We start from the raw sequence: 24,521 nt of genomic DNA on the forward strand, positions 1-24,521 counted from the left end.
CTCACACATGCGAGGCAGGCGCTCTACCACTGAGCTATGGCCTCAGCCTCTCAGGCTGGCTTTGAACTTGTAATCCTCCTGTCTTATCCTCCCAAGCTGCTGGGATTTTATGCACATCTCTGCCGGCTTAATTTTTTTTTCTTTTTTTTTTTTTTTTGGTGGGGATGGGGTATACTGGGGACTGAATTAAGGGGCACTCAACCACTGACCCACATCCCCAGTCCAATTTTTATATTTATTTAGAGACAGGCTCTCACTGAGTTGCTTAGCACCTCTTTTTTGCTGAAGCTGGCTTTGAACTTGAGATCCTCCTACCTCAGCCTCCTGAGCTGCTAGAATTACAGGTGTGTGCCACCGCACCCGGCTTGTGCTGGCTTAATTTTTTATTTTGAGACAGGGCCTCATTAAGTTGCTGAGGCTGACCTCAAATTTGCAATCCTCCTGCTTTGCTCTCCCAAGTTGCTGACTTCACAAGTGTCTACCACTGTACCCAGCAGACAGAGCATTAGTTCATAACCACTTGGATCTGGGGATCTCAGTGAAAATCTGATGAAAGCATTGGGCCCTTCCCCAAGGAAAATGCACCTGCTAGTTCTTTCCTAGCTATGTTCTTGTTCTTTCTCTCTTGATCTCAGGATGTCCTGTGCCTCTTAGGGGTCAGGCAGTTCCTGCTGTCTGACCTAGATCAGTTCTGGTCCAAGGTCTCTGGTCCTCCTCCAGGGATCTGGCAGGGGGCAGAGGCCTTGCTTGATGAATACTTTCCCTTCTGGTGCCTTCCTGGGACATAGCTGGTGATGGAGTTCTGTGGTGCTGGTTCAGTGACTGACCTGGTAAAGAACACAAAAGGGAACGCCCTGAAGGAGGACTGTATCGCCTACATCTGCAGGGAGATTCTCAGGGTGAGCTCAAGGCTCCCTCCCCTCCCCGTGTCAGAGCTTCTCCATGGGCATGCAACCTCCCCACACTGGGGAGAGAGAACTGCCCACTCTAAGGAGCATGGGGGTGGAGACAGGGTCCCAACTTTGAGAGCTCTCAGGGTGTTGTAGGAGATGCTCCAAGCTCTGCCACTTCTCCTCTTGTAACACTGCAGCTGCTAGGGCCTCATGGGGAGGGAGCCACCAATTTGATGACGCTTCTCCCAGGATAGTTCAGTTTATATCTGGGCCCAGGTGGGGAAGGTCTGCACCTTTAGCCCGCCTCTGTCTAGATGGATCACTTCTGCTCCCCTCCTTGTTCTTTCTCACACCCTCCAACACCATGGCTGATTTTCTCCACTCTGCTGTCCCAGGGTCTGGCCCATCTCCATGCCCACAAGGTGATCCATCGAGACATCAAAGGGCAGAATGTGCTGCTGACAGAGAATGCTGAGGTCAAGCTAGGTACGCTGATTCACTGCGAGGCCCTCCTACTGGGCAGAAAATGGGGGCCCCCTTTTTCCTTTGGTGTCTCAGGTCTAATGCCTGTATCCTGAGGAGGTCTACTTCCTCCCTTCCTGTCTTCTGCCCTGGGATGCCTCCCTCCTCCCTTCTGATGAAAAGCACTTGAGAAGCTTCTCACATGCCGTCTATTGGGCTCCCAGTACTGTGCATCTGTCAGAGGGAGATGGGGTATCATGACCCTTACTGCCTGGGATGCTGTCCCTTGATCCCCAGGATATAGGAAGGCTTGTCAAGTTCTCCAGGACATTGATGGGGGAGTGCTGAGGGTTTCTAAGCACTCTCAGAGATGAGGCCAGGGCCTCAGCTGCTGTGCACACGGGACCTGAGTCAAGGGAGCAGAAGGGGACTCCTTGTGCTGACATCCCCTTCTCCCAACTCACAGTGGATTTTGGGGTGAGTGCTCAGCTGGACCGCACTGTGGGCAGGCGGAACACTTTCATTGGGACCCCATACTGGATGGCCCCGGAGGTTATCGCCTGTGATGAGAATCCTGATGCCACCTACGATTACAGGGTATGACGTGGGAAGGTGGGGCATGGGGCCCACAGGGAAAGGAAGTGAGATGGGGAGGATGGGGAGGTTGAAAGTTTGGGTGCATGAACAGAGTGGGGGAAAAAAGTGAAAATGTGGTGACATGTTCCTAGTAAAGAACGTTTTACGGCAAGGAAAGGATAGATGGGAAAATAGGATCATTTGGAGAACAGGGGCCTCAGGAAGGGATCCTAAAGGGGCTGGAGATGATGGGCAGAGAGAGGTTACTGGGCAGAATTGTCAGGAATATTCACCTGTCCCTTCCTCTCTCCCCTCCTTAGAGTGACATTTGGTCTCTAGGAATTACAGCCATCGAGATGGCAGAGGGAGCCCCCCGTAAGTGCTGAGTCTGTCCTGGATAGGATGGGAAAGAAGGGAGGGGGCCCAGAGAGTGGCTATAAGGAGGAGGTAGACCTGGGAGGTCATGTTGAGGAGAGAGGTCCTTTGGGCCCTCCATGTGGAGAAGGGATTGATGGTGTCTCTTCTTGTCCCAGCTCTGTGTGACATGCATCCAATGCGAGCCCTCTTCCTCATCCCTCGGAACCCTCCACCCAGGCTCAAGTCCAAGAAATGGTAGGTCTCTGAGGGCTTGGGGTCTGAAAAAAGAGGTCTCTGGGCAGGGTGACCCCCACCCTAATACTCTTCTGTGTATGTGATCTGCCCCGTGGAAGAGGTATGGGTGGTGGGTGGTGATGGATTGGGAAGTGGAGCTGCCAGGAGGAAAGTCATGGTGGCTTTGGGGCAAGTGGTCCACCCTCTTCCTCCTGCAACCCTCCCCTTCCAAGGGAGGCCCCCCCAGTGTGAGCCACCACTGTTTCCAGGTCTAAGAAGTTCATTGACTTCATTGACACCTGTCTCATCAAGACTTATCTGAGCCGCCCGCCAACGGAACAGCTGCTTAAGTTTCCCTTCATCCGCGACCAGCCCACGGAGCGGCAGGTCCGCATCCAGCTCAAGGACCACATTGACCGGTCCCGGAAGAAGCGGGGTGAGAAAGGTCAGTGGGCAGGTAGGAGGTGGTGGGTCTTAGGAGATACCTCAGCCCCCACTCCCTTCAGCCCTGACTCCTCGAGGCTCCACTTCATATGCACCTCCCAGGTCTCAGCTCTCCTCCAAGATCTCCTTTCTCAAACTTTCAGCCCCTTTCACATCCTGGCAGATCTCACACTGAGCGCATGCATGTGTCAGTGCATGTGCACATCTGTCCCATGCCCCCTCTTGTGGGGTCGTGCCCCCATCTCTGTCCTGGCCCACACCTGAGACCCCTGCCTCCCCACTGCTCTGGGGAGGCAGATGGAGCCTCATGCTGGTTATCCGACAGACCTTTACTAGTTATCCCTGTCTAAGGTTTCCCTAGCCCAGGGTGGGATATGGGGCACTGGATGAAGAAACATAGGTGATCTCCCCCTGCAGAGGAGACAGAATATGAGTACAGCGGCAGTGAAGAAGAAGATGACAGTCATGGAGAGGAAGGAGAGCCAAGGTGGGTTTGGCAGGTAGAGGCAAGAATTGGGGCCATCCTGTATTAGCTGAGGGGACAAGAATGGTCCTGGCTTTGAGGACTCTCAATCTGGTGGTGGTGGCATTAAAAAGGTAGATGCCTATATATACCAATTCCCTGAGTGCCAGAAAGAGATCAAATGAACGCATGAGCCAGTGGTGAGGAGGGACGTGATTCAGGGATGCAGCGGGTACCGGCCAGAATATTAAAGACAAATCTCCTGGCCCCCTGGAAGTGGCCAGAGGCAGACTCTAGCAGTTAAAGCACCCACTCAGACAGGCACCCAAGGGATGAGGTGGGAACTAGCAGGTCCTGACCCAGCACTCTTTTGTGACACTGACCCAGCTCCATCATGAATGTGCCTGGGGAGTCCACGCTACGCAGGGAATTCCTCCGACTCCAGCAGGAGAATAAGAGCAACTCCGAGGCTTTAAAGCAACAGCAGCAGCTGCAGCAGCAGCAACAACGAGACCCCGAGGCACACATCAAACACTTGCTACACCAGCGGCAGCGTCGAATAGAGGAGCAGAAGGAGGAGCGGCGGCGGGTTGAGGAGGTAGGGCCGACCTCTGCCCTGGTCCCAACCATGGTTCCATTAAGGCAGCAGGAAGAACACGGACTGAGCTGGGTCATCCCAACCCCACTTCTTTAAGACTTTTCTACAAAAGCTCTATCCTGTTATTAGAAGCTCAGTTTCCAGGCCTGGGTCCCCATCCACTGTCCCCCTCAGTCCTATGTGGTTGTACTGTCAGCACCCTTCAGAGAACAGCCAGTTTCTGAAAGGTCATTGCGATTGCCTAGGACAAAACTGTCCTCTCTTGGTTTCTGCTATGAACCTCTACTCTGGATGTATCTGGTTCCATGAGCTGCCAGGCTCAGGGAGAGGGATCTATGTACTTGAGTGCACCTGTTCATCTTACTATCAGATGTGCTGCTGATCTGTTTGGAATGGGAAAAGGACCCCTTCAAAGTCTCCTTTTATTTCTGGTTATTTTGGCTTGGATTAAACCCAGGGGTACTTTCACTGAGCCATATCCCCAGCCCTTTTCTATATTTTATTCAGAGACAGGGTCTAAGTTGTTTAGGGCCTAGCTAAATTGCTGAGGTTGGGTTTAAACTCATGATCCTGTGGTTCAGTGGTAGAGCACTTGCCTAGCATGTGTGAGGCACTGGATTTGATCCTCAGCACCACATATAAAAAAATAAAATAAGTCCATTGACTACTAAAAAGTATATATTTAAAAAAAAACTCACAATTCTCCTGCCTCAGTATCCCAAGCCACTGTGATTACAGGTGTGTGCCACCAGAATCTTATTTTTAAATAAGTGTAGTTTTCTTTCTTTTCAACCAATTATAATATATTTGCATATACATACATGTTTAAATTACTTATTTTGCAGGGGTAAGGAGAATATAGATTTTTTTAATGCCTTAAATGATTGTATCTTTTAATTTTTGAAATTATTACCTAATTTCAAAGTTCATAGCTGGGCTTAACAAAAATAGGAGGCAAGGAACTTGTATAGCATCCACACCACCTATTACTCTCTCAAGCAGGCTCTGCAGAACAAAAAATAATCTGTAAGAAAGGCTGCTAAGACTCTTCCTCAGTTTTTTAATACATGTAGTGCCGGTTAGCCTGAAACAGAATCTGGGGTAACAAGTTGTTATCTCCTGGAGAAGGCTGCCAGCAACTCATTGTAGAACAAGCACAAGTTCCTTCTTGTGTAAGGGCCCCTGGGACTGAGCTTGACTTTTTCTTGTTTTGGGGAGCCCAGAATCATTGGTCAGGAAGATTCTGAAAGTCACAGGCAACCTGGGACTATGGATTTGTCAAGGCAGTTTCTTAAATCCAAAGGTTGCTTTTCTGTGTGTGGCTACCTGGTGCCCTCTGGTGGCCAAAGTGTGTCACTTGCACTCATTGTCTTTGGACCTCTGGGCAAAGGTTGCTTTGAGGCCAGGAGTTGGGGGTGCTGAGGTTATTGCAGATGAGCCTTAGTTTTGTTTGTTGTTGTGTGGAGTAATGGTTAGAGGAAGGTGTCATCCAATTCAGGCCCTGCCAAGGACACAATCAGCTCTTAGCCTCTGGTCCCCTGCTCATGGCTACCTTAAACAAACCACTTTCCCCCAAGCCAAGCCCTTGCAGCCTCTGGCACAGGGGCAGGTATATTTGCAGAAACATGTTAAAGCTGTCCTCTCCACCACCCCTAGCAAACAAGAAGACCTGCTCCTGTTCATTGAGGGCCCCCTTTCTGGGCTGGGCTGTCTTAACATCTGGCATGGTCCAAAGACCACTTTGTCTTTGGTTCACAGCAACAGCGGCGGGAGCGAGAACAGCGGAAGCTGCAGGAGAAGGAGCAGCAGCGGAGATTGGAGGACATGCAGGCCCTGCGGAGGGAGGAGGAGCGGCGGCAGGCAGAGCGGGAGCAGGTACGGGCCGCCAGCGCACACTACACACCCGCCTCCCTCTCCACCTGCCCCGTCCTCCCCGTCCACCCTCCCCCTGCTCCTGCTGCCTGCCTCCCCTGCTCCCTTGTGCCCTTCCCCCCTGGCTCCCCTACCCCTAGATTCCCCTATCTTTTCTAGCTTCACTCTTTCTCTCTGTTTTCTCCCACCCTTCAACCCCCAACCCTGGCTCCCTGCCCTCCTCCTGTCTCTGTGCCTTCATTCCCCATCTCTCTGACCATCCCTGACTCCTCCCCTGCACCTTCCCTCATGGCCCCCACCCGCTTCCTCCTCATTCCCTGTGCCCTCTTCTTCCCATCTGTGCTGCGTCACCCCCACCCCCACCCTGGGGCTCATCTTCCCTGCTCCTCCTCATCCTCACCCTGCTGATTGCTCCCTTCGCCGCCTGCTGCTGCCCCTCCTCCGCTGCCTCTCCCTCTTTCCCTGCCCTGTGCCCCCACCCCCACCCCCCAGGAATATATTCGTCACAGGCTAGAGGAGGAGCAGCGACAGCTCGAGATCCTTCAGCAACAGCTGCTCCAGGAACAGGCCCTACTGCTGGTAATGGGGTCCCTTGGCGTCCTTTGGGAAGATGCCATCCAGAGCTGCTTTGATGGACTGGGATGGGAACACTTCAGGGGAAAGGACTCACCCAAGACATCACAGGAAAGCAGCTTTTGTCTAGGCAGTTGGAGGAAAGAAAGGGCACGCCTGCTCTAATTTCCATGGTCACACCCTACTGAGCCCTCTTTCCCTACCCTTGGGCCCAGGAATACAAGCGGAAGCAGCTGGAGGAGCAGAGGCAATCAGAACGGCTCCAGAGGCAGCTGCAGCAGGAGCATGCCTACCTCAAGTCCCTGCAGCAGCAGCAGCAGCAGCAGCAGCTTCAGAAGCAGCAGCAGCAGCAGATCCTGCCTGGGGACAGGAAGCCTCTGTATCATTATGGTCGAGGCATTAATCCCGCTGATAAGCCAGCCTGGGCCCGAGAGGTACTCACTGTCTTCTTTGCCTCCTGAGACTCCGTCCATCAGACCCACTGTTCCAGCCCTGGAAAGTGCAAAAAAGCAGTTATTCCCCAGTAGTGGGCTTTGATTAGGGGAAGGGAGCACCAACACAGGCTGTAGGACTGGGGCTGTTAGAGCAGGTGGGGATCTACATTTTGAGACCAGGAAGGTAAGAGTTGGCCTGCTTGACAGCCCTTTGTATCATAGGTGGAAGAAAGAACGAGGATGAACAAGCAGCAGAACTCTCCCTTGGCCAAGACGAAGCCAAGCAGCACAGGGCCAGAGCCCCCAACCCCCCAGGCCTCTCCTGGCCCTCCAGGACCCCTTTCCCAAACTCCTCCTATGCAGAGGCCGGTGGAGCCCCAGGAGGGACCGCACAAGGTGAGTCTCCCCATTCCTGTCATAACACACACATACACACACACAGGTAGTCACACTCAGAGTACATGTGACCACGTCCATACATACATTCACTGGAGTCCTAGGATCAGAGAGCAAATGCCACATGGGCAGACAGTCCATCGCCTGCTTCCTGCTATGAGCTTGGATGTGTTTCTATCTGTTCTTGGGCTCCAGGAAACCTGTGCCCTTTGACAGGGGGGCAAGTAATGCCTCTTCTCAGCCCAGACCCCAACTGGCAGGTGGGGATGTGCCACAGAGCAGGCAGCCCACCCTCCTGGTCTCTCCCTGCAGAGCCTGGTGGCACACCGGGTCCCACTGAAGCCATATGCAGCACCTGTACCCCGATCCCAGTCCCTGCAGGACCAGCCCACCCGAAACCTGGCTGCCTTCCCAGCCTCCCACGACCCTGACCCAGCAGTCCCTACACCAACTGCCACGCCCAGTGCCCGCGGAGCTGTCATTCGCCAGAATTCAGACCCCACCTCCGAAGGGCCTGGACCCAGCCCGAACCCCCCCTCCTGGGTCCGGCCAGATAATGAGGCCCCACCCAAGGTAAGGACAGCCCTGTGGGGGTCCAGGAAAAAGCAGAGAAATAGTGACAGGAAAGAACGGAAGGAGAACAGATGGGCACGCAAGATGGAAAGAGAATTTCGAGTGGGAAAGGCCCATGCCCTGTGGGGTGAACTGGCCAGACTGAAGGCACAAGGCTGGGTCATGTAACTCCTTGTGCTGAATGTGGGGGTGTGGAAAAGCACCAGGGTGCTTCAAGCACTGGGGCAGCCTTCTGAGTGAGAATCCCAGCTCTGCCGTCTTCCGGCTTCATAACCACGACTTACTAACTCCCAAAAAAGCTAGGGACCACACCTCAGGGCTGCGGAGGTGTCTTGTGTTCTGAGTGCCCGTGCAGGGCTGGAACGGGGTGTGCTGACCGTGCTCTCTCCTTTCCAGGTGCCTCAGAGGACCTCATCTATTGCCACTGCCCTTAACACCAGTGGGGCCGGAGGGTCCCGGCCAGCTCAAGCTGTCCGTGCCAGGTAACATCTGGGTGGAGTCAGGTGGCAGCCTAGGGAATAGGGGACTTTACCAAGTTACCCACTTAGGGGTGGGCAAGCCCTGACCCAGTCACCTCAGTCCCTTTGCCCCGGCACCCTGTGCTCCCTCCACAGACCTCGCAGCAACTCCGCCTGGCAAATCTATCTGCAAAGGCGGGCAGAGCGGGGCACCCCCAAGCCTCCAGGGCCCCCTGCTCAGCCCCCTGGCCCGCCCAACGCCTCTAGGTAATGGAGTTGTCCCTCCACTCACTCCCACCTCTCACTTCTGCCACCTGCTTCCCTCTGGTGATGGTTCCCTCTGCAGTGCAGCTCGACACCCCAGAGGGGAGCCCCTATCTCCCTCACCCTCACTCTACCCCTTCACAGTAACCCTGACCTCAGGAGGAGTGACCCAGGCTGGGAGCGTTCGGACAGCGTCCTCCCTGCCTCTCATGGGCACCTCCCCCAGGCTGGCTCACTGGAGCGAAACCGAAACCGAGTGGGAGGTACGTGAGCCCGGGCCCGATGGCCTGCCCTGGGCCCGATGGCCTGCCCTGGGCCTGGACAGCCTGATCACCACAGGCCTGCCTTTGTGAACTAGAACACCCACAGGGTGTGGGGGACCTGGATGGACATGGAACATGTTACTGAGCTCCGGGCTCAGGGCCAAGGGATCAGCCGAGGGTATAGGCTTGAGGCCATCCCTGTCCAGGTGTCAATGACCACTCTTCTCTCACCCTGTTGTGTCCAGCCTCCACCAAACTGGACAGCTCCCCAGTGCTCTCCCCTGGGAACAAAGCCAAGCCTGATGACCACCGCTCACGGCCAGGCCGGCCCGCAGTGAGTCATCTGGTGGCAGGCGTGGCCCTGCTTTACCCTGGACGGGGGCTTAGGGGCAGGATGTGGGGGGCCTCCAGAGCCCCAGGGGCTGGGTGTCAGGGGGCCTTCACTAATGCACATGAGAGGAAGGACTGTGGGGGTCATAGATGGCACGTCCACATCACTAACCTCTCTTAACCCTCTCTCCTGCCTCTTCCTGGCTGCCTTTCTTCCCCTGCGGCCCCTCCCAGAGCTATAAGCGAGCGATTGGTGAGGTTAGTGAGGGGCCACTGTGGGAGCCCTCTCCTGCTTCCTGCCCTGGTCTGCACTGGTTCCCTTTGTACCTCCTCTGCCCCGGCCCCTCTGTGTCCTCCCCCCTCCTCTCACGCCTCTCCTCCCCTGCAGGATTTTGTGTTACTCAAAGAGCGAACCTTGGATGAGGCCCCGCGGCCTCCCAAGAAAGCCATGGACTATTCATCATCCAGTGAGGAGGTGGAGAGCAGCGAAGATGATGAGGAAGAAGGCGATGGCGAACCATCAGAGGGGAGCAGAGACACCCCTGGGGGCCGGTATGGCATGTCCTGGGGAGAGGTGTCCCATGTCAGAGAAAGGGGAGAAGAGGGACCTCGACCATAAGGAGAGGTGGGGCTGTGAACAGGCCTGAGGGCGAGTGGTCCCCATTCTCTGGAGCATCGGATGGAGGTTCTGGGTTTCTGCTCATCCACTGTGGTGGGACTTTCTAGGTGCCTCTGCACCAATCTGCCCTGAGTACCATGCAGGGAGCGCCTGACTGCTTAGTGAAGGCTGAGCAGGTCGTGGGTTTTTTGTTTTGTTTTGGTGGTGCTGGGGATTGAACCCAGGGCCTTGTGCATGTGAGGCAAGCACTCTACCAACTGAGCTGTATCCCCAGCCCAGAACAGGTCATGTTTTGAAGAGAAACTGGAAGCCTGAGTCTTTGGCTCGCCTCTGCTTCCTGTGGCACTTGTGTGTGGCAGGCAGGATTTGGAGGGCCACCTTCCTCTCTCCCACAGCAGCGATGGAGACACAGACAGTGTCAGCACCATGGTGGTTCATGACGTCGAGGAGATAGCCGGGACTCAGCCCCCATATGGGGGTGGCACCATGGTGGTTCAGCGTGTGAGTGGGCCTCCCGCCCTTCCCCATGCCTGTGGCGTACCCTCCTCTGTGCCAGGACCAAACTTTTCCTCTGTTCTGCAGACTCCCGAAGAGGAGCGAAGCCTGCTGCATGCTGATAGCAATGGCTACACAAACCTTCCAGATGTGGTTCAGCCCAGCCACTCGCCAACCGAGAACAGCAAAGGTCAAAGCCCCCCCTCCAAGGATGGGGGCAGTGATGTAAGTGGGCTGGAACAGGCCCATAGGGTAAGAACCCTGCAATGGCAGGAGAGCTGGGGGGGCTGGGGCACTGTGGTAAGAGGGGTAGATGGGGCTGGGCACTGTGAGCTTCTCAGGACCTAAGGCCTGGGAACGAGAGGGGCAGGGCCACAGGCTGGGGTCTTATTTGTTTGACTAACTACTACCACTGCCCCCAAATAGTACCAGTCTCGTGGACTAGTAAAGGCCCCTGGCAAGAGCTCGTTCACCATGTTTGTGGATCTAGGGATCTACCAGCCAGGAGGCAGTGGGGACACCATTCCTATCACAGGTGAGGAAAGGAAATCTGCCATGGGGCGGGCCCCAGAGGTGGCCTGGAGGGGAATGCAGGTGTCCCTGAGGACGTGGCTTTACAGAGTACAGGCAGGAACTCTCCTTTGGGCCTCAACTCCTTCTCTGGCACAAAGGCAGGGAGACTTCTGAGACCCCTTGATAGAGGAGGCACATGCTCAGAATGGTGGCCAAGGGACCTGGGCAGAAGTACAAAATGGATAAATGACAATTAGGATTTGAACCAAGCCTTTTTTTTCCCCTTTTTTTCTTTTTAATTTATTTTGGTAGTTGTAGATGAACAGAATGCCTTTGTTTGTTTATTTTCATGTGGTGCTGAGAATCGAACCCAGTACCTCACGCATGCTAGGCAAGCGCTCTGCCGCTGAGCCACAACCCCAGCCCTTGAACCAAATCTTTTGACCTTGTACCTCTTCCTTGCACCTCCTTGTTCAACAGTCTTTCCCTTCCTTTCTGAATATTCTGAGGTACCAAGGCCATGTGTAGGGGGTTGGAGATAAAGAGATAGGTGAGAGGACTGCAGCCTACCCTCCCTCTTCTTCCTGGCAGCCCTAGTAGGTGGAGAAGGAGGTCGGCTAGATCAGCTACAGTACGACGTGAGGAAGGGCTCTGTGGTCAATGTGAACCCCACCAACACCCGGGCTCACAGTGAAACTCCCGAGATTCGCAAGTACAAGAAACGATTCAATTCTGAGATCCTCTGTGCAGCCCTTTGGGGTAAGCCAGGCCAAGAAGGCTGAAGAGGGGTCTAACACAGCTCCTGCGCTCATAGTCAAGTGAGGGTCCTGGCTCTGCTTCTGACCTGCCCAAGGGCTCCTGTTGCAGGGGTCAACCTGCTGGTGGGCACAGAGAATGGGTTGATGTTGCTGGATCGAAGCGGGCAGGGCAAGGTGTATGGGCTCATTGGGCGGCGACGCTTCCAGCAAATGGACGTACTGGAAGGGCTCAACTTGCTCATCACCATCTCAGGTATGTATGTGGAGTGGGGGGAGGGGCTCAGCTCCTCGGCTTTGTCACCATCTTCAGCCTGGGGAGGAGGGCAACCTTGGTCCAGGAGCCAGAAGGTGGGACCACACTTGTGGTTTGCAGACAGGATGGTGGGGAGGCAGCAGCTGGACCTCCAATGAGGACGGGAGTGTGTGTGTGTGTATGTGTGTGTATGTGTGTCCACCCCTCAGGGAAAAGGAACAAACTGCGGGTGTATTACCTGTCCTGGCTCCGGAACAAGATTCTGCACAATGACCCAGAAGTGGAGAAGAAGCAGGGCTGGACCACTGTGGGGGACATGGAGGGCTGCGGGCACTATCGTGTCGGTAAGGATGTTAACAGAGTGGCCAAGGAGAAAAAGAGCCTGGGCTAAATGCTGGGAGAGCCTGAAAGCTGAACACGTGGTCCTGGGCTTGGGGCAGCTTGGTGGCAGGCCCAGAGGGGGCTGAGAAAGGAAGTTCCTGCATCTGTCTGTCTTTCCTGCCTCTAGTGAAATATGAGCGTATTAAGTTCCTGGTCATTGCCCTGAAGAGTTCAGTGGAGGTGTACGCCTGGGCCCCCAAGCCCTACCACAAATTCATGGCCTTCAAGGTAATCTCAGCCTCAGCCCCATGACACCCTTTCACCATCTGGCTTTTCCACCTGTTCCCCTAATTCCTCCTCTCCTCCACAGTCCTTTGCTGACCTCCCTCACCGTCCTCTGCTGGTTGACCTGACAGTAGAGGAAGGACAGCGGCTCAAGGTCATCTATGGCTCCAGTGCCGGCTTCCATGCTGTGGATGTAGACTCGGGGAACAGCTACGACATCTACATCCCTGTGCATGTGAGCTTGGTGGGGCTGTGGGGAGAGTAGGACCACCCAGTCTGGGCACCAGACCATGGGGACACAGCCCACCCTTCTCCTCCTCAGATCCAGAGCCAGATCACGCCCCACGCCATCATCTTCCTCCCCAACACTGATGGCATGGAGATGCTGCTGTGCTACGAGGACGAGGGTGTCTACGTCAACACATACGGGCGGATCATTAAGGATGTGGTGCTGCAGTGGGGAGAGATGCCCACCTCTGTAGGTGAGTGATGACCACTCTCCAAGCCACTTGCCCCTCAGGTGGCACAGGAGAGCAGCGTGCTCACTGCCCCTCCTCCACCTTCTCCCCACAGCCTACATCTGCTCCAACCAGATAATGGGCTGGGGTGAGAAAGCCATTGAGATCCGTTCTGTGGAGACGGGCCACCTGGACGGGGTCTTCATGCACAAACGGGCCCAGAGGCTCAAGTTCTTGTGTGAGCGGAATGACAAGGTGGGAAGCTCTTTCTCTTATCTAAAGGTCCCTAGGCAGAGATCTGGGGAGGGAATGGCTGTGGTGTCTTCCTGAAAGGAGACCTTTAGAAACAGTGTGCAGGCCTAACGTCTGCCTTACCTCCCCTTTGGTTCTGAGAGCTTTTCTGATGCCTCCTCCCCTGGGATCTAGTAGCATACCTCTGCCTCTTGTGGGGCTGGAAGAGGCACCCCCATCTCATTCTGCAGTTTATTACTTCCTCTGTCTCTCCCCAGTTGAGACCTCTCACCCCAACCCTTGGTGACTTCTTCTCCTACCCAGGTATTTTTTGCCTCAGTCCGCTCCGGGGGCAGCAGCCAAGTTTACTTCATGACTCTGAACCGTAACTGCATCATGAACTGGTGATGGGACCCTGGGCTGGGGCTGCCCCACACTGGACCCAGCTCTTCCCCCACAGCCAGACTTCCCAGGCCGCCCCTATTTCCCCTCCCTGGGCTTTTGCTTTTACTGGTTTGATTCACTGGAGCCTGCTGGGAACGTGACCTCTGACCCCTGATGCTTTTGTGATCACGTGACCACCCTCTTCCCCAACATGTTCTCTCCCCACAGCTGTGCCTGTCCCCAACTTCTGGGGAGGGACACAGCTTCCCCTTACCAGGAATTGAGTGGGCCTCGCCCCTCCCCACTTTCTCCATTTAAGAGGAGAGTGCTTGGGGCTTAGATCCCTTTCCCCACTGCTGCTGACTGGGCAGGGCCCTGGACCCCTTTATTTGCACGTCAGGGGAGCCGGCTCCCCCCTTGAATGTACCAGACTCTGGGGGGGGGTCACTGGGCCCTAGGTTCTAGGGGGGTCACCAGCCACTCCAGGGGCAGGGACCATTTCCTCATTTTCTGAAAGCACTTTAATGATTCCCCTCCCCCCAAACCCCAGGGAATGGAGTGGGGACCCCGCCAGCCAAAACATTCCCCCCTTCCCAGCCCCCATCTCTTCTAGCCTCTCCCCTTCCCTGGTGGAGGGAGGGAGCAGGAAGCTCTCACCCTCCGTGCCCCCCCCTTGCTTGCATCTGTATATAGTGTGAGCAGCAAGTAGCCCTTCTCCTTCCCTTGCCCCTCCTCAATGTAGTGGCCTTGGATATCCCGTTTGTTAATAAAGACAATTCAACCAGCTCCCACCATTTCAGGCCCCATATTATTCTGTTTTTTCGCATAACCCTGGATATTAGCCAGGGAGAACATGCACCATTGGACTGGTAGGATTAGGGCTGGGGGAGTGGGGGATGGAATCTGTGATGCGTAATTATGGAGGTGGAGTGGGCTGAGCCAAGAAAACCTAGAAGACATGACAGGGCACACCAGGGCATCCTCAGCCACAGCCTTCAGTGGTGACCTTCACTGAGGGTATTGGGTCCCCACCCATTCTAGCAGAGTCAGGTCAAAGAAGCACAGGGCTTCCTGCAAGTCCTGCAGAGGGGTCTCTCCTAATAGCTATTAACTGGATAAACAGAACTTAGAAGCTCATAGGCCTGAAGTCACTAGGGCTGGGCTGGAGAAAAGCCCAGAGGTCAGCAAGGCTGAACTGAGGAGGGCAAGCCTTGCTTTCTGGAGGATTGGCACCAACAGCCTGCCTGAACCATCCACCCTCCACTTCTGTTGACACCTGGACAGGGACCAGGCCTGCCCACATGGTCACTGTGGTACCTCTTAGGAAGGGAACATAATACATAATTAGGCAGCCACTTGTTTTTTTCAAAATCTATTTCCTGCTAGAGGTGGATGGGCAGTTGTAGTGCGAGCAGGTACAAGCTCAAGCTTGGATACAGGGTGGGTAGGGGAGACGAGGCACTTGGTTGAAGTAGCCACCAAGGAAGATGAGGCTGGAACCGACACTGAAGAGCACCAGTGCAGCCCAGAAACAGATGTTGTCAAGGGCCTTCCCCATGCGCACCCAGTCGGACACCTCCTGGGGAAGAGACAGTAAAGCTGAGTCCCTAAAGGAATATCTGCAAGAGCTAGGGGCACAGGAGACAGTGAGAGGCCTCTGTAGTTCCCCATCCTGCCTCTGGCTCCTAACCCACCTCACCAGTGGCCTCCTGGTCTCTAGTACTTTCAGCCACAAAGTTCACAGCATCCACACAGCAGCGGATCTCCGGGGCTGCAGCACCCAGACTCTGGCAGAGGGCAGCTGGCAGGGGCGAAAACCGGGCTGGGTCACTAGGTTTCTTCCACTTCGGATGCCCCCATTGGCCCCCTGGGGCCCGCTGTGCTCACCCGTCCAGGCCCCGTGCCGGTGCCTCTGCCCTTCAAACACGAGCTCACTCCGCGGCTTTTTCAGGATCAGCTCCTCTGCGCGGAGCAATATGCCCACCGACGACGCGCGCCTCGGGGTTGAGGCGGCCCGGGGAGCCTCAGGAGACTGGCGAGATCCCAAGAGGCGCGGCAGCAATTCCAACAAAACCTGGGGCAGGGCAGGGATCAATTCCAAGCCCCACCTGCCACTCAAGGGCGATCCCCCTACCCGGCTCCCCACCCCACCGCCTCCTCCGCGGCTTACGTGGCGCAGCCTCTGGGACGTGGCATGAGTGGTGGGCGTCCGCAAAGACACATTAAGCACAATGACGCAATTCGTGACAATGAGCGTGGCAACCACCATGACGAAAATAAGATACCTGAGGATCCCCGAATTCATGACGTTACAGCATACTGGCTTCTCTGATGTCACAAACACACCTCAAACCCTACCTGCTCCCCCTCGGTGAGGCCCTACTGCCTCTCCCACTACCTGTGGCGGCCATGAAGGGGACTCCTGGATCCCTAGACACTCTGCTGTGGGTCTACCACTTCCACAGCTCCACCGAGGTGAGGCTATGCGAACAGTCCACCCTAAGGGCAGCCTAGGGAGGCTCAAAGGCACCCCACACCTGATGATGCCACTATCCCTGCTCGTTCTCCAGGTGGCCCTCCAGCCCCCTCTTTTGTCTTCACTGGAGCTCTCTGTGGCTGCAGCCCACGAGTATCTGGAGCAGAAGTTCAGAGAACTGAAGTCTCTGGAGCCGCGGGAACCGCCTGCCCGGAAGCCCACCTTAGTGTTGGTGCTAAGAGAAGCCGCATCCAGCATCATGAATTTTGGCGCCACCTTGTTAGAGGTGCTGCACTAGGGATAGGGTGTGAGGAGGAGTGCGGAGAAAAGGGACTGTGTAAGGGAATTAGGGCAGCGAGGCAGAGACCTCGTCCCCTCTCTAGCCCCTATACTCCCAATGCAGATCTCAGCCCTGTGGGTGCAGCAGGAGATGCGGAGACTGGACAGCAGTGACAGCAGCACTGGCCTAACCCTGAACTCCGGGGATCCAGGCAGAGCGCTGGCGCGGGTAGCCCTGGCTGCCGGCCAGGGAGCTCAGCAAGCCGGGGCTGCAGCGGGTGCCAGCGCCAGGCTCCTGGTCCAGGGGGCATGGCTGTGCCTGTGTGGACGCGGTCTGCAAGGGTCCACCTCATTCCTGCAACAATGGCGACGCCAGCTGGGCCTTAGGATCCCCGGGGAACCGGTGAGTTCGGGATGAGAGGGGCTGTGTTGAGGATCAGAGGTGGTGGGGCTGAGGAGGCACTGAAGACAACTATCCTCCACCAGAAATACTCAGGAGACATGAAGGTGGTGCCCAGAAGCAGTGAGGACACCGGGGAACCAGGAAATCCATCACAGACCCGGCCCCACACTGCATCCAAATAAAGCCAGGAGGGAAGGAGACTGCCAAAATTTCTAGAGTCCTTTGGTCTTGGCCTAGTCCCTACCCAGGCCGCCCTTGGTCCCACCCTCAAGCTTCCATGTCCAACTTTTCTGACTCCGACTTCTACATTGACCCTGCCCCCAACGCCAGAATTCACTCTGCCCTTACCTGCCCAGCAGCGGCACACTCAGAGATGTCTCTGGGATTTTCTGGGCAATTAGGAACAAGAAGACAGTCTGGGCGAGCAGGACGTTGATAGACACGGTGCATTTCTGGCCACCGGCTGGAGCGAACACCCAGTGAGAGCGGGCCTGACCCCAGGAGCGAGCCCAGGTTTAGGTTTGAGGCTACTCCTTACCCTGCGCTGGTAGAAAGTAGGCGAGCAGCACTAGGCCGGAGATGAGCACGCAAGGCACGATGATGTTAATGACGTAGAAAAGCGGCTTCCGGCGGATGATGAGCGAGTAAATGACGTCAGTTTCTCTCTGACCGTCAGCGGAGCCGCTGTCATAGTGGCGGATCATCCCTGGGCAGAAGTCGATGGCCCACTCTCCATTCTCTGCAGGATGGGAGGTGCAGTCAGTCAACTCTGGCAAGTGGGGCATCCTGCCCTGCTCTCCGGCTGCACACCTGACCATGGAAACCTGTAACTTCTGGCCAAGAAAGTTGCAGCTGTCTGACCAGGGTGCATTGCTTGGGCCATGAACATCGGGCAGAAAAGGGCAGTCCTAGCCAGGGTATGAAAAGATCACAAGCAAGGAGCCAAAACTAAAGTGACAATCAGGAATTCAGAAAGGGGTCAAGCTAAGGCCGAGTTGTCTAAATATGTTCTCAGGATGCCTGGTTTGGGGCAATCCCACTCTAAAGAATCCCCTCTTTAGACCCCATCTAGAATTGGGTTTTTCAGAGCAAGAGGGAACCTCACCAGTAAAGGCCACGGTGTCGATATCTATCTTGTTAATGGCCTGGCCATCTTCATCCACTGCAAAGACGAACTCCACCTCTTTGGCATTGTATGTCTGAGAGCTGTGGAATCAGAACCAGGGACCCCACCCAGAAACTCAGACCTGGGTCCCTGCTGTGGGCCCCTCCCTGGAAGCTTGGATATGGCCTAGAAATAAGGCTTCACCACCTTACCCAGACCCCACCTGCACACCCCTGCTTCCTTTTTGCTTTTGTTTTGTTGAAACAGAGTCTTGCTATGTTGTCCAGGCTGGCCTCCAACTCCTGGAATCAAGCAATCCTCCTGCCTCAGCCTCCAGAGTAGCTAAGACTACAGCTGCCCACCGGCCCCAACCCTACTTAGAACCCAATTCCAGCAGCCCACCCCATTCCAAGGCCTGGCTCTGCCTCTAGACAAAGCCTGGTCTCAGGAATCCCACCTCCCCATCCTGCTCCGCCCCCTGCTCCAGGCCCTTCCCACAATCATTCGGTCCTCTGAGTAACTCTTCCCACCGGAAAATGAGTGAGCAGTTCTGCCAGTCGAAGGGGAAGTAGGTGACCTCCACGGCACAGGTGCTGCGGTAGATGGCTGGAGGCAACCAGCTCACGTAGCCACCCTCATAGATGAGCACATTGGCGTCGTAGGCCACCCCGAACTGGCCGTCAATACTGTGGGCTCAGAGAAACCGTGCGTTTTACACAAGTGGGTACACCTGTCCAAGCACCCAGCCACCCACCTCACCCAAGTCCTGCCCAGCCTCTGAGGCCGGCTCCCCTCCAGCCTGGTGGCCTGACTGGTCCTTACTTGTTTTCCAGCACAATCTCTGGTAGCCACACGAGTTCTGAAGGGACCCGCAGGGTTTCTATGCCCCCAAAGTCATCCTTGCTGTAGTTGAATCGGTAATCATGCCAATCCTATGAAGAGTTGGGAGATAGAAAGACATGTACCCCACATTTCCCACCTGGTGCTGCCTCCAAGAAGTTTGGGAGAAAAGGGTCTCCTGGGCAAGACCTCACAATTCCAATCCAGACGCTGGTAGTAAGGGTCTCCTCCTTCTCGTTCTGCAGATAGGAGTTTGGGTGATTGAAACAGGATTTCAAGGCCAGAAATGAGCCTTAGGACAGAGTAGTTGGGGCCAGAAATGGGATTTTAAGGTCAGGATGGGAGTGGGACATCTTACCAATGATATGAGATTGGTCAGGGTGACCTTGAGGCTGATGGTAACAGTGTCCTCAGGCTCCTTCACTGGCCGGCATTCTGGGTCATAGTTGTCGAAGAGATGGTTATAAAGATTCAGCTCCTCATTCTTCCCCTCACCTCTGACTGGGATAAAATCAAGAAGGAAGGGTCACTGGACACAAAGAGGCAGGAGGGCTTCTCCTCTCTGCCCCTGTGGGTCTGCACAGGTCCCTGAGGCTCTGTATCTTTCTATAGCTGTCTCCTAAGCCAACCATATCCCACCTGGGGACCAAAGCTCTCTATTAGTCCCTTCATGTCAGTATTTCTGTGTATCCACTTGCCTCTCTGACCCCTGTCCTTACCAACGAGCCCCAAGAGGAGTAGGGCACCAAGCAGAGCCCATGCCATCCTGCTGTCTGGTTCTGAGTTATTCTGAGCTTTGGCAGGGTTGATGGGGGACAGGCTAGGGTGCATGTGCGAGAGGGAGGAGGGTGTTAGTTCCGGGACCGGTTAGGGGACTGTCACCTAATCCTCTACTCACCCCTGCTGCAGCTGGGGACATTTTGGCTACATCTATTGGCAACTGCCCCACCTCATTCTGGCATCCTTTACCTGGTCTTCAGCCAGCTCCCCAGCTGCAGACCTAATCTCTCACAAAACGAGAAGGTTTTGAACAGCACCTGGAATCACAAGCCCACAGCAGGGTATGGAGACCCTTCTTCAACATGCTCCAGTGTCCTTTGCCCTGATGAACCCCTCTGGGGATGTGCACACCCCTTGCCTCCCATACTTACCCATATGAAGCACACACTATCACCACCCACGGCCCTGTCAAGCTCACACTAACAGTTCCTGCCAGCAATGTTTGACAAAAAGCATCATAAAGGACACATGAGACGGGCGGGAATTAGTCAGCAGTAACAGATTCCATCATTCTGCAATATAAGGTCCTTTGACAGCCTGATCCCCAGATCTGCCCACCCCTGGTCCCCTCTGTGTGAGGGACCCTAGGAGAAGTTCCAGTTCTCCTTAGTGCTCCCGCTGCCACCTTGTGGCCACAGATGATAATATGGTGTGGATCACATGGCTTCCTGAAAAAAAAACACCTTAACCTTTTCATTGTTCTTTCTTCTTTGAGTGGGGGGTGGGGTCCTGGGGATTCAACCCAGGGTCTCTTAACCACTATGCCACATCCCCAACTTTTTTTATTTTTAATTTGGAGACAGAGTCTTGCTAAATTGCTGAAGCTGGCTTTGAACTTGTTATTCTCCTGCCTCAGCCATCCAAATTGGCTAGGATTACAGCCCAGGATCACCACATTTGCTTTTTTTTTTTTTTCTTTTGAACTGGGATTGAACCCAGAATGCTGTGCCACTGAGCTACATCCCAGTCCTTTTTTATTTTTGTGAAATGAAAAGAATCTCACTAAATTGCCTAGGCTGGCCTGGAATTTGCCTTCCTCCTGCCTCAGCCTTCAGAGTTGCTGGATTACAAGTATGGGCCACCACTCCAGGTTCATTGTTTCTTAAAACCACTCTCATCATTCACTGGAGTGCTTATTTAAAATGCAGATTCCTTGACCGTAAAGGTGGTACACGCCTGTAGTCCCATTCACTTGGGAGGCTGAGGCAGGAGGATCTCAGCCTCAACAAATAAAAAGGACCGGTGATGTGGCTCAGTAGTAAATCGACTCTGAGTTCAATCCTCAGTGCCAAAAAAATAAAATGTAGATTCCTAGCCAAGAAGTACTTTTTTTTTTTAAAGTGCTGGGGACAGAACCCAGGGCAAGCATTCTACCACTGAGCTACATCTCCAGGCCTGGGATAGGCACTTTTTATGCTACTACTTCTTCACACCAATCCAGCAAAGAAATTACCATTGTTCTGCATGCACGAAGGACTTTAAGGTGAGGTCCAAGTTCACACAAGCATGTTGGCAATAATGCATGAGATGTATTAATCAACTGTATGGATCATGTACACTTGTGTTCATTTTGGTCTTCACAAAGTACTTTCATGTCCCTCATTCTTGGTCTCTTCCCGTTGTCTATAAGGTCCCTCATTATCACCTCCATGTTACAGGTGAGGACCCAAAGACCAGCACGTTCGTGTGGCTTCTTGCCCATTTCCCACACATCCTTAAAGCCTCTGCTCCCACCTTTAACTGCCTGTCATTCCTTGTTTTCCACTTCAGACCCCTAGAAGATCTCTTGGTCCCAGCTCACCTCTTGTACCCTACATGGCTGGTACACATCTTCTTTCTCAGTTCTATGCTGCTACACATTCCATAGCCTCTGGGATAGGTTGTAATAAATGCAAATATTTATTCCAACATTGCTGGTCACTTACATGGTTCCCCACAAAGCCCAGATGCTATGATTACAGAGATGAATAAGACATGCCTCAAAGACTTATTGACTATTGGGAGACATGCAAATAAAGACTGTTAATACCAGAACTGTGAAAAGAGTAAAAACCAGGAGCCATGGAAGGTATCCTACAGTGAATCACATCCACTCAGGTCTGTCTTAAGAACAGCGAGGTTTCCTGTTTCCTGTGGGCTTACATATGAGCTGGGACAACACTTCACCAGTGTCTGAGGCTAGGACCATTTGGAGGACCTGGTAGTCACCCCCACCTCTCCTCTGCCGCTCTGTTTGTGCTGTGTGTTCTTCTCTCTGTGAACTAGCTTGCCTGTTCTACGTGTCTCACCTTTCTCCTGCATAATGTCTGCATCATTCACTGTGGTCTTGGCCCAACATCACCCCTTTGTCTTCTCTCTGCACATGTCGCCAACTCAGCCTTTGTTCCATCACTACCTGCCTGATACCATGAAGATTGCGGGTGCTGACAAGGAAGGGTTGTGGGGTTGACTTCCACTTGTCCCATTGGCCAAGGAAGTGGGCGTGGCAGGCCCTAGGACTGGCTGCACATCTGATGCCTCCCACCACTCACCAGCCCAGCTGGCTTCCCACCTCCTTCCCTTAACACCCTGTCATGATCCCCCTCTCACTGCCACACCCAAAAATTCACTCTATCTTTCCTAGCAGGGTTGACGCTTGAATTCTTGCTTCCAAAAGTGATTATGGAAGGGCCCTTCAAAAAGTCTCAACCCAGAGTCCAGTGTCCTCTGGTTTAGGTACAACCTAGTCCAAGTGTGACTTCTATCCATTCTCCAAACAGTGGGTGAAATCCTCCATTTACCATCACCGATATATCCTGTGAAAACAATTCATCACACATACACACACACACACACACACACACACACAAATACAACAGTGAGCAAAACTATCCTTGGGCCACCAATCTGCATATAGGAGAGTTGTTCAGGGGTGGCCAGAGAATAGAAACCTTCATCCCTTGATTAGGATTGTATGCCGCTGGCCCCAGGCAGATGTCACAGTTAACAGAACAGCACCTATAGCTGGGGTTATCACTTGTAAGTGAAGGTCTTATCCAGATCAGTGAATCCCATGGGCATCTGTTTGTTGCCTTGCTTCTCTTATAGAGTCAGTGCATCAGAAATCCTTCCCTGCAGGGGTGCTCTTACCCCTCCTGCCCCACCCACCCCCCACCACCACAGCAGTCCATTCCTGCTGGTGCTGGGAGCAGAGCAAGAATTCTTAGGTTTACCCAGGATAAGGGTCTGAGCCTTCCTGCCCCTTTAGGGGAGTCAGACACAGGCCTGTGTTTTATAGATGCATAATGAAAATTCCAAAGAACCTTAGTAGGCTGCCTGACCAATTTGTTCCTGGGAACATCTTGACTTACAAGCTAGGGCCCGGAGATCTCCACTCAACAGGAAACCACTCCTTTCGCCAGTGGCTGTTGGATAACAACTCAGAACAGCTGCAGCTGCCCTCTGCGGTGTGGCTGCGTTTCTCAGCCTTCAGGGGCCGCACTGTGGAAATATCCTCAAGCCCATATAACGAGGGCCCCTTCTGCATCCAACACAAAGAGCCACTCGCTCTTTTTCCAGTGAACGGAGAAGCAGGATTGGCTGAGCCAGGACAGGGAGCATCCAGCAGACACTAATTGCTGGATTGCTTCCCTCACGAGAACCCAAACACATGGCTGAGACCATCCTGGTTGGCTGGGTTGCAGGCACTTTAGGGCAGAGCCTGGCACATTATAGATGCCTGATAATTATCTACTGAACAAATTAATATGAGAATAAACAAAGGAGTGATTTTTCTTTTGCAGGGGTGGGGAATGGGTACTGGGAATCAAATTTGGGGTGCTCAATCACTGAACCACATCCCCAGCCCTATTTTTTGTATTTTATTTGGAGACAGGGTCTCACTGAATTGCTTAGCGTCTCACTGTTGCTGAGACTGACTTTGAACTTGTGATCCTCCTGCCTCATTGGGATTACCGGCGAGTCCCATCATGTCCGGCAAGAAGTGCTTTTTCTGCAACATTGTACCTTCTACTGAAAATTGTTCCCAATCATGTGTCCCCCATAGGATGTGCCAGCTACTTAGAGACCCCATTCCTTGGCTAGAATTGATTGGTCGTGGGGAGGATACCTGAACCCAGCTTGGCCAAAGAAAGTTCTTCCCTGGGAATTCTGTCAAACAGGAACTGTTGAAGGCAATCTCTGTTGCCACAAGGTATGGAATTTAGATGCATCAGGCAGCCACATTCGCTCCTTGTCTTTTACTTAAGTGAGAGAGAATGCAGCAGATACACAAAATCAAGTAGAGACAAGAAAGAGCCTTTGGCATTCCAGTCTTTGGGCCCGGAAATTCCTCAGGCCCCATGTGTTCATCTCCTCCAGACCAGTTGCCCAACACTTCCTTTGTTTGAATAAGGTATCTCAACATCTTTCCAATAAATCCCCCTTTTCTTAGCTTAAAAATATTAGGGTTTTTAAGGTTGGGGATGTAGCTCTGTGATACAATGCCCATGTAACATACCCAGGGCCCTGTGTTCAATCAGCAGTGCTGCAAAAAAAAAAAAAATTTTTTTAAAGGATTTTTTTTTAAATTAAAATAAGCCAGCCAGGCATAGGGACACACACTTATAATCCCAACAACTTGGGAGACTAAAGCAGGAGACTCTCAAATTCAAGGCCAGCCTGGGCAATTTAGCAAGATCCTGTCTAAAAAAATAAAACAGTCTGGGGATGTGGCTCAGAAGCAGAGAAAACCTGGGTTCAATTCTCAGAACCCCAAAATAAGTAACTAAATTTAAAAAGTTAAAAATTGAAAATAGCCAGGCATGGAGATATCTGAGCTATTTGGGAGACTGAGGCAGGAGTATTGCAAGATTGTAGCCAGTCTCAGCAATTAAAAAAAAAACCTGTCTTAAAAAAAAAAGAGAGAGAGAGGCTGGGGATGTGGCTGAAGTGGTAGCGCGCTCGCCTGGCATGCGTGCGGCCCGGGTTCGATCCTCAGCACCACATACCAACAAAGATGTTGTGTCCGCCAATAACTAAAAAATAAATATTAAAATTCTCTCTCTCTCTCTCTCTCTCTCTCTCTCTCTCTCTCCCTCTCTCACTCTCTCTTTAAAAAATAAGAGAGAGAGAGAGAGAGAGAGAGAAAGAG

At 53.5% G+C, this 24,521-nt stretch overlaps 3 protein-coding genes across 16 annotated transcripts in view; 2 read left to right on the forward strand and 1 right to left on the reverse strand.

Annotated features, from left to right (window-relative positions):
* Positions 1 to 14,271, forward strand: part of MINK1 (misshapen like kinase 1) — a 49,898-nt gene extending 35,627 nt beyond the window's left edge. The window contains exons 5-34 of one of the 12 annotated variants that reach the window (XM_081270562.1): positions 789 to 899; positions 1,289 to 1,379; positions 1,822 to 1,952; positions 2,252 to 2,306; positions 2,465 to 2,543; positions 2,792 to 2,967; positions 3,384 to 3,453; positions 3,817 to 4,027; positions 5,786 to 5,902; positions 6,392 to 6,478; positions 6,688 to 6,906; positions 7,129 to 7,302; positions 7,675 to 7,875; positions 8,272 to 8,357; positions 8,490 to 8,600; positions 8,742 to 8,860; positions 9,106 to 9,194; positions 9,425 to 9,448; positions 9,579 to 9,742; positions 10,205 to 10,310; positions 10,392 to 10,529; positions 10,731 to 10,839; positions 11,409 to 11,576; positions 11,685 to 11,828; positions 12,038 to 12,172; positions 12,337 to 12,437; positions 12,520 to 12,669; positions 12,757 to 12,916; positions 13,008 to 13,147; positions 13,448 to 14,271. In XM_081270562.1, the coding sequence (XP_081126688.1) occupies positions 789 to 899; positions 1,289 to 1,379; positions 1,822 to 1,952; positions 2,252 to 2,306; positions 2,465 to 2,543; positions 2,792 to 2,967; positions 3,384 to 3,453; positions 3,817 to 4,027; positions 5,786 to 5,902; positions 6,392 to 6,478; positions 6,688 to 6,906; positions 7,129 to 7,302; positions 7,675 to 7,875; positions 8,272 to 8,357; positions 8,490 to 8,600; positions 8,742 to 8,860; positions 9,106 to 9,194; positions 9,425 to 9,448; positions 9,579 to 9,742; positions 10,205 to 10,310; positions 10,392 to 10,529; positions 10,731 to 10,839; positions 11,409 to 11,576; positions 11,685 to 11,828; positions 12,038 to 12,172; positions 12,337 to 12,437; positions 12,520 to 12,669; positions 12,757 to 12,916; positions 13,008 to 13,147; positions 13,448 to 13,531 (3,750 nt within the window). In that variant the 3' untranslated portion in view covers positions 13,532 to 14,271. Of the gene's footprint in view, positions 1 to 788; positions 900 to 1,288; positions 1,380 to 1,821; positions 1,953 to 2,251; positions 2,307 to 2,464; positions 2,544 to 2,791; positions 2,968 to 3,383; positions 3,454 to 3,816; positions 4,028 to 5,785; positions 5,903 to 6,391; positions 6,479 to 6,687; positions 6,907 to 7,128; positions 7,303 to 7,614; positions 7,876 to 8,271; positions 8,358 to 8,489; positions 8,601 to 8,741; positions 8,861 to 9,105; positions 9,195 to 9,424; positions 9,449 to 9,578; positions 9,743 to 10,204; positions 10,311 to 10,391; positions 10,530 to 10,730; positions 10,840 to 11,408; positions 11,577 to 11,684; positions 11,829 to 12,037; positions 12,173 to 12,336; positions 12,438 to 12,519; positions 12,670 to 12,756; positions 12,917 to 13,007; positions 13,148 to 13,447 lie in introns of all 12 variants that reach the window. The other 11 variants (XM_081270560.1, XM_081270555.1, XM_081270559.1 and 8 more) reach the window with 11 other exon arrangements.
* A 136-nt stretch (positions 14,272 to 14,407) lies between these two features.
* CHRNE (cholinergic receptor nicotinic epsilon subunit) lies at positions 14,408 to 19,439 on the reverse strand. The gene is made up of 12 exons (XM_081270575.1): positions 19,330 to 19,439; positions 18,969 to 19,111; positions 18,805 to 18,849; positions 18,593 to 18,702; positions 18,301 to 18,456; positions 17,771 to 17,871; positions 17,204 to 17,404; positions 17,014 to 17,128; positions 15,678 to 15,792; positions 15,395 to 15,581; positions 15,202 to 15,308; positions 14,408 to 15,086 (listed from the first exon to the last, which is right to left on the reverse strand). The coding sequence occupies exons 1-12, from the start codon at positions 19,373 to 19,375 to the stop codon at positions 14,931 to 14,933; spliced, it is 1,482 nt and encodes a 493-aa protein (XP_081126701.1). The 5' UTR covers positions 19,376 to 19,439; the 3' UTR covers positions 14,408 to 14,930.
* On the forward strand, positions 15,800 to 24,288 carry LOC308635816 (uncharacterized protein C17orf107). Of its 3 annotated transcripts, none has more exons than XM_081270583.1 (3): positions 15,800 to 15,982; positions 16,078 to 16,269; positions 16,387 to 17,007. In XM_081270583.1, exons 1-3 carry the CDS (start codon positions 15,839 to 15,841, stop codon positions 16,678 to 16,680), a joined length of 630 nt encoding a protein of 209 aa, XP_081126709.1. In that variant the 5' UTR covers positions 15,800 to 15,838; the 3' UTR covers positions 16,681 to 17,007. The 3 variants fall into 3 exon arrangements, with proteins under 3 accessions (XP_081126709.1, XP_081126708.1, XP_081126707.1); XM_081270582.1 differs by lacking the exon at positions 15,800 to 15,982 and adding an exon at positions 23,436 to 24,288 and having other exon boundaries at positions 16,046 to 16,269; positions 16,387 to 16,665; XM_081270581.1 differs by lacking the exon at positions 15,800 to 15,982 and having other exon boundaries at positions 16,046 to 16,269; positions 16,387 to 16,665; positions 16,749 to 17,007.
* Positions 24,289 to 24,521: the final 233 nt, after the last annotated feature.

This window comes from Spermophilus citellus, assembly GCF_964194105.1.
Source record: "Spermophilus citellus genome assembly, chromosome: 17".
Taxonomy (NCBI): Eukaryota; Metazoa; Chordata; class Mammalia; order Rodentia; family Sciuridae; genus Spermophilus; species Spermophilus citellus.